The 7,576-nt window shown below is 60.9% G+C and overlaps 1 protein-coding gene across 1 annotated transcript in view; it reads right to left on the bottom strand.

The window, feature by feature from the left end:
- UMODL1 (uromodulin like 1) overlaps positions 1 to 7,576 on the bottom strand; it is a 62,123-nt gene that overhangs the window by 30,441 nt on the left and 24,106 nt on the right. Inside the window, exons 6-8 of the mRNA XM_077755372.1 lie at positions 6,472 to 6,726; positions 3,662 to 3,774; positions 2,069 to 2,288 (exon numbers count right to left, since the gene is read on the bottom strand). Coding sequence (XP_077611498.1) covers positions 2,069 to 2,288; positions 3,662 to 3,774; positions 6,472 to 6,726 — 588 coding nt within the window. The remainder of the gene's footprint in view (positions 1 to 2,068; positions 2,289 to 3,661; positions 3,775 to 6,471; positions 6,727 to 7,576) is intronic.

Below are 7,576 nucleotides of genomic sequence, written 5' to 3' on the forward strand. Positions count from 1 at the left end.
CCCCCCCCCCCCCCCCCGCGGGGCCGCCTCCCCGAGTGGGGGCTGCCTGCAGGCTCTCCTGACAGAAGCCAGCGGTCACTGGGTGAGAGGGCCCTGCACCCCCGGGTGCCCCCCCCATAAGCAGCAGAGGCCTCCTCGTGGCTGGACGGAAGCGGGAAGCCCCCACAGCCACCGCCCAGGGCCCAGGGTTAAGCAAACAGCCCATTGTCCGTTCAGGAAAGCTGAGGGGCGGACCCTTAATGAGACCTGCTGAGATGGCAATGGGGGCGCCTGTTTCTCCTCTACAGCCTGAGGCTGCCCTTAGGGATCCCAGTTTGACAGGCTCGAGGCTACACAGTCCATTCTCGGTCACTGTCAGAGGCCGAAGTCCAGGATCAGGGTGGGGCTGGGCCTCGGTCCCTGGGGCTCCAGGGGAGGGTCCTCTCTGCCTCTTCCCGGTTCTGGGGCTCCACACTCTCCTTGGCTCCAGCCTCTGCCTCCACCTCTGCGTGGCCTCCCCCACAAACACACCGTGTCTCTGGATCTCTCCTCTTCTGTGTCTTCTATTTAGGGCCTCCCCTGATCCAGGACGGTCTCAGATCCTTGCCTTGATTTTATCTGCAAATATCCTTCTTCCAGACGACATCTAAGGTTCTGGGTGGACCTATCTTTGAGGCCCAGCATTCAGCACGCGGGCAAAGCTCTGGGATTGCCTGACGCCTGGTGCACAGGACAGGGCTGGCACAGGAGGGCTGGCTCAGATCCGGTCTCAGGGAGGGCCCGAGGGTGCAGGCTGAGGCCCACCCGCAGGNGTGAGTGACAGCCCGCCCCAGGCTGCGCAGGCAGGTGCCTTCCGGGTGTGACCTTAGATGTGACCGTCCCATGCCTTCCCTGCATCCTCGGGTGGGGGGAGGTTGGACAGCAAGCCAGAATGCCACTGAGCTCAGAGGAAGGACAGAGCGCATTCTCAGATGCCCGTTCCACGGACAGAGCCCCAGACAGGCTCCCTGACGCGGGCCGGAGACACCCTCCCTGCAGGGAACCTCGTCCCTGGGCTTGAAGGGCCAGACCTTCCTCACCTGTCAGCTTGCTCTCTCTGCCTCTCTGTCTCTGTCTCTCTATTTCTGTCTTTCGGTGTCTCTTCATGTCTCTGTCTCTACCTATGTCTCTGTCTCTGTCTCTATGTCTATATCTCTGTTTCTGTATCTCTGTATCTCTGTCTCTCTCATCTGTAACCCTATTGCTTTTTTTTTTTTTTACAAATAGTTTATTGTCAAGTTGGTTTCCACACAACACCCAGTGCTCATCCCCACAAGTGCCCTCCATGCCCATCACCCCCTTCCCCTCCCCCCACCCCCATCTTCCCTCAGTTTGTTCTCAACATTCAAGAGTCTCTCATGGTTTGCCTCCCTCCCTCTCCCCAACTATTTTTCCCCTTCTTCTCCCCCATGATCCTCAGTTAAGTTACTCCTGATCCACTTATAAGTGAAAACATGGTATCTGTCCTTCTCTGCCTGACTTATTTCACTCAGCATAACACCCTCAACGTCCATCCACGTTGCCACACGTGGCCAGATGTCATTCTTTCTCATTGCCATGGAGTATTCCATCGTATAGATGAACCACATCTTCTTGATCCATTCGTCCGTTGATGGACACTTAGGCTCTTTCCATTGTACTCCTATTTCTGACTCTGTCTCTCCCCTCCCTGCCCCCTTACCCCCTCTCTCTCTGATCTGTGACTTCCTGCCTCAAGGCAACATCAAGTAACATTACTTTGCGTTTGGGCCAATGAAATAGCCATGCTGGTGCTGGGCCCTGACCCACAGTCAGCCCCCAGTGCCCTTCCCCTGGAAGCTCCTCCGGCCCAGACCCATCCTGTGTTCTGGCCTATCTCTGGGAGTGAGCTCCCTGGGCTCTGGGGTCCCCATCCCACCTGGAGTAAGGAGACGTGAGACCCAGGTGGGCTCCCCGGTCCCGGGGAGGAACTCAGAATACGGATTCCAACGTCACGTACCCGACTGACCTTGCAGATGGCCAGGGCTCTGAGGTGCCCCGGCCGCAGGCTTGGGCGTGGAGGAGAACTCACCTTGCACGAACGTCCCCTGCGGATCGATCTGGAAGACAGTGCTGGCCAGCAGACGCGGAAGCATGGGGGCCAGCGTGGACACGCCCACTGGGGACTCGGGGTCCCGCACGGTCAGCCTGAGCGTCACCACCACACTCCCGGCCTGAAGAGACACCATCTGCATACTCAGCTTCCCTCTCCTGTTCAGGTCGGAGACGGCCGGGGGGAAGGAGTTTTCAACCTAGCCGAGAAGAGCAGAAGCTTCCATTAGTCGCCAGGACCATTGATCCGGGCCCGGGAGACTGATGGATGGTGAACAGAATCCATGAGTCCCCTTTGTGACCAAGAGGAGGTGCCCAGAAACCAGCCTCTTGGGGCAAAGCAGAGGCACCCCAGCCCACGGCACCCCAGTAGGGCCTCCCCAGGGACAGCCCGGTCAGCCTTGTGCGGATTCCTGACAAACACTTACAATCGGGGTCCCCATCACGCAACATGAGATGTACAATCCACTCTGCGTGCACACCGGAAAATGGGTGTGCGGGTAATGTGTGTGAGAGACACACAGATCCTGGGAGGGGACGGACAGACTGACTGGCAGGAAGGACCCCGGAGGGGCGGGCCCGCGGCTGTTGGAGAGGCCCCCCCCTCACTGGCTGTGTCCACTGGGAAACACAGGCAACCGGGCATGCGGGCCAGCGGGCCGAGCGAGGGAGCCGCAGCCTTGCCCGACCCCCACACGGTGCCTGCGCACGCGCGAGAGCTTCCAGGCAGGTGAATGTGGAGGGACGCCCTCCTCAGTCTGTCCATGTCTACACATCCTGCGAGCAAAAGCTCTCTTTGCCTTTGGCTCCAGAGTCTCTTTCCAAGATGGGGGTGTAGGATGGACACCCCAGGAGGGGACAGCGCCCCCCCCCCCACGACAAAGGGCAGACTTGTTCTTGTCTGATCCCGTAGAGATAGTCTCTCTCTCTAGAGCAATGTTTAGGCAGATCTGCACTCGGCCCCCTACGAGACTCAGTTTCCCTAAGCTCAGGGCTACTCAGCTGTGACGCGGTCGGCTGTGTGTGTCACCCCAGAGGCCGGAGGGACCGGGCAGCAGCCCGAGGCTCATGCTGCCTGCTGTGCTGTGACCCCCACACCTGGACCAGCCCCGCCCGACAGAACAGGCTAAGTCACCAGTTAGCAGGAAAGGGAAAATCTTAGCCCACGGACGGTTCTTTTGCTCTCCAATTCGGTCGCCACTGGCCTGGCTCTCGCGGGCTGCGGGCTGATGTCTCTGGTTAGCCCTGGGGGGGCGGGGGCAGGTGCAGGCACCTCTGCCTCAGTCCTCCCAAATGAAGCTGCCCCGAAGTAGGAGACAGGCACCCAGCTCCACCGGATGGAAGGTTCCACAGAAAAGCCAACTGCACCAGGAAGCAATAGAGCCCATTGGATCCAAGCATGGGCTTCAGAGACTACTTGGCCACGGACGTGGGGGCACGTGGATAATTGCTGGGGGACTGGGCTGGGGCAGCGTGCCCTTGTCGCAGAGAGGGGGCTCCGCGTCGGGGCGGGTGCACGCGGGAGGCGGGATGGACACCCCCACGGGGCGCTGCCTGGGCGCTTCGGCTTTACCTCGTGGAGCAGTTGTCGGGAAAAGTCCTGGAACTCGGCGCTGCTGCGGTCGAGAAGTCCGTGCGTCACGTTGCGGTTCAGGACCCTGACGGTGACTCGGAACAGCCAGGCATCTGCAAAGCAGTGACGCGGTGAGCACAAGTTGCGAGCTTTGCTGTCACTGTCTCCCGGAAAGCCTCTTCCTTTGAGGGGATGTTTGTTGGGTGACAGATGCAAACAGCCTGGATCGGGGAGCCGCGTTGGGGACACGATGTGAGGATGGTTAACCTCTGTGTGTGCGCGCGCACACACACACACACACTTCTACACCAGGGCAGGGACAGCCAGGACAGCAGCGATGTGACAGGCAGCCCACGCCAGCAGGAGCCGCCCTCAGCCGGCACACGTGGGCTCTGAAGGTCCCTGCAGCCATCCCGCACCCTGCATGGCACCCCTTTCCCACCCGGTTCACACACGCACAGCCAGCCAGCCAGGTCCTCAGCCGGACCCCGCCCGGGGCCCCAGCACTAACGTGCCCCACGGGCCCCGTCCGCCCAGGACTTCCCAGGTCTGTGCCCCGAATTCCCACCTAAAAGCACACTCTGCCGCAGGTAAAGCAGTAGGGACGGTCACCCGGCAAGGGACGTAGCCTTTTCTTTGGGCACAAGAAAATCCGGGAGAGTAAGACCGGCTGGGGTGCCGCTCGCCTCTTCCATTACCAAGGATGCAACCGACGTCCACGGCAGCCCCTGCGGCGGCGCCGCTTCTCGGCCAGCCTGGCAGCCGCTCTCGCCCAGCCCGCGAGCCCGGGGCCCAGGGGCGGGTCCCCACTGCTGCATGCACGCACCGCGAGGGCCCCAGAAATGTCACCAGCTGTGCATGCCGGGCCACTCAGGACGTTCGCCCATCTTCAGAGGAAACAGGGGTCCCTGTGACATCAGCCTCGACCCCGGGCACGCTGCAGAGCCTCCTGGAAGGTCAGTGCCCTCCTGTGCCCGGGGAGCCTGGATTCTCTGGGAGGCTCCGTATCCACTGCCACAACAGTGCCCTCCGCCTCCCGGCACGGCTGGCTCCCAATGTGGCCACGTGAATGAGATAGAGCCTTTAACGTGAATCAGGTTTAAAAGAGCATTTTGGGGGCAGCTGGGTGACTCCGTCAGTTAAGCCTCCGACTCTTGGTTTCAGCCCAGGTCATGATCTCACAGTTGTGGGATCAAGTCCTGCATCAGGCTCTGCACTGAGCATGGAACCTGCTTGGGATTCTCTCTCTCTCTCTCTCTCTCTCTCTCATATGCACATGCAGGTGCACGGTGTCTCTCAAAAAAATAAATAAATAAAAAGAGTGCTCTGCACAGAAAAGGCATTTTACAATGCAGCGAAGGAAAGAAAATCAAGGCTGGGGAAACAATAGCGGACAATTTAGGAAACTTTCCGAACTTTTCTTTTTTATCATTTTTGGGGGGGGGGGAACACTTGCTCAAGAGTGGGGGAAGGGCAGAGGGAGAGAGAAAGAATCTCAAGCAGGCTCCACACTCAACACAGAGCCCAACTCTGGGCTTGATCCCATGGTCCTGATCATGACCTGAGCTGAAATCAGAGTTAGACGCTCCACTGACCGAGCCCCCCAGATGCCCCCTGGAACTTTCCTGAAGGCGGGGGTAGGCAAGTTCCCAGTGCCCATCCTGCTAGAGACGGATTTGCTCCATGACTTGCCTCTTCTGAGGGGAGTTGGGGAGGAAGCAGAGGGCAAGGGACAGGAGTGACGGGGGCGGGGGGGGGATGGGAAGGGCTGGGGTCCTGCCCTCACCCCGGGGGGCCCTCGGGGGCAGAGTCCTCCCTGCACTTACCCCTGCAGCATGTGGAAAATAAGACAAAACGGTGGGCTGGCCCTGGCTCCGGCATTGGAAGCCTTGTGCACAGAAGTTTGCATTTTTTGTGGCTGCGGCTTGGGGGGGGGGGGGGGGTNCGATTCTATGAGCTACGACAACTTAGCAAGGGCCAGCCCCAAATCGGCTCACAAAGGGTGGAGGCCCAAGTCATCAGAGGTCTGCTCCTTCCATCCCTCATTCGTCCACCGCCACGGTCACCGGCGCTAAGCCCCACACGGGACAGACCCCCCCACCCCCACCCCAGGGTGTTGTAGGCAGCGATTTCCGTGTCAGGGAGCTTTACCGTCCCCACCTCCACATCCAGTGGCCGCCTAGGAGACAGCTCCCGCCACCGATACTGGACGTGAGGGGGCCCGCCCCACCCAGGGACCGCCGGGCCAGGCTGAGGGGAGATCGAGTCACGGGGTGGGGCAAGGTCAACCACATGCAGAGCCCCCCGGGCTACACCAGCTCCCTGTCGGAACTGAATCCCCAGCTCACACCTAGAACGTGTTTGTTCAGCTGGAAGAAAGCCTCTTTGTGGCTCCCATGGAGCAGGCTCCCGCGTCGGGGCTCCGGGTAGGGGCTCCCGGGTGGACCACTCCCATCTAATGGGCTCCCGTGTAGAGGGCACCACAGTAGCTTTTCGGGGGCATCACGTGGGAAATGAGGCAGTGCCATGAGGGTTTCAGGGGACATCAGCTGTGGTTTGGGGGCATCGCACAGACTCAGCCCTGAGAATTCGGTGCAGGGAAAGGTCTTTCAGCGCATGCAAATCGCTACCCTTTCTGCTGCATTACATGCCCCCCCACTCTGACTGCTTTCTGAGTCCTTCAAACCAGAAAGAGGGGCTCCCCATGGACCTCATCCCTCCAGGTGTGAGAGTGAGCCCCGCCGACGAGATGGGGCGTAGGGGCGCGAGGGGAGACCACAGGTAACCCGCGTAGCGCTGCGTGCCCTTACCTGTTCTGACAGCCAGCGTGGCCGTGACGCTGGCCCCGCACGCCTGGTAGCTGGTCCGCACCCCGTACAGCGCTCCGGCCTCCAGCCCCGCCACCTCCAGGCTCCTCTCCGCGGTCCTGGCGCTCCGGACGAGCTCCTCCGCCTTGTAAACCTGCACGCGGAAAGTGCGGGGCCAGGGAGACTCCAAACGCCAAGACACCCAGAAGCTGCTGCTGGTGACATTAAGGGCCACGAGATCCCGGATGGGGGGGCAGTCTGTGGGGGAAGGGGGTGAGGAAGAGCAGGAGACGTCAGAGCAGAGCGACGAAGGTGAAACCCCCAGTGGGACTCTGTCAGACTAAGATCACACGCTCCTGCGCAGCAAGGGGAGCCGTCAGCCCGCAGGACGGGAGGAAACCTCCACAAGCCGCGTGTCTGAGGAAGGGCGAGTCTCCAAAGTGCATAGAGAACTCGTGCAACTCGGTAGCCAAACACCCACACGATCCAGTGAAAATATGGGCAGAGGGTCTCGAAGGCAGACGTGCACACGGCCACGCACCCACGGGAAGGTGCTCACCATCACTGACCGTCAGGGAGACGCAAATCAAAGCCACACGGGACGCCACCCCGCGCCGGCCGGCATGGCTAGTACCGGAAGGACGGGAGAGAGCCCGCCGGCCCACGGGCACGTGCCCTGCTGGGGGCAGTGGGTGCCCCCCCCGTGGAAACAGGACGGAGGCCCCTCGAGAAGTGCCCCGGCGAGCCCGCTTCCGGGCGTGTGTCCAAAGCAAACGAAACCACACTCTTGAGAAGACGCCTGCACCCTCACGGTCATTGCAGCGTCATTCACAAGGGCCGAGGCACGGAAACAACCCACGTGCTCGTACTGTGGCCACGATGGCGCGTCAGAGGATGCGCTGAGTCCTCCCCAAATTCATCTGCCCGAGTCCTAACCCCCGGCACCTCCGAATGTGACCGTATTCAGAGATCGGGTCTTTACAGAGGTAACTAAGGTAAACTGAGGCCACTAGGGTGGCCGTGCTCCGATCTGTACGGTGTCCCGATGAGAGAGGTCAGGACACAGACTTGCACCATGAGGACACGGGGGGGGGGGGGGGGGGACGCC

The sequence above is a fragment of the Crocuta crocuta genome, unplaced genomic scaffold (genome assembly GCF_008692635.1).
Source record: "Crocuta crocuta isolate KB4526 unplaced genomic scaffold, BGI_CrCroc_1.0 scaffold675, whole genome shotgun sequence".
In the NCBI taxonomy this organism is placed as follows: domain Eukaryota; kingdom Metazoa; phylum Chordata; class Mammalia; order Carnivora; family Hyaenidae; genus Crocuta; species Crocuta crocuta.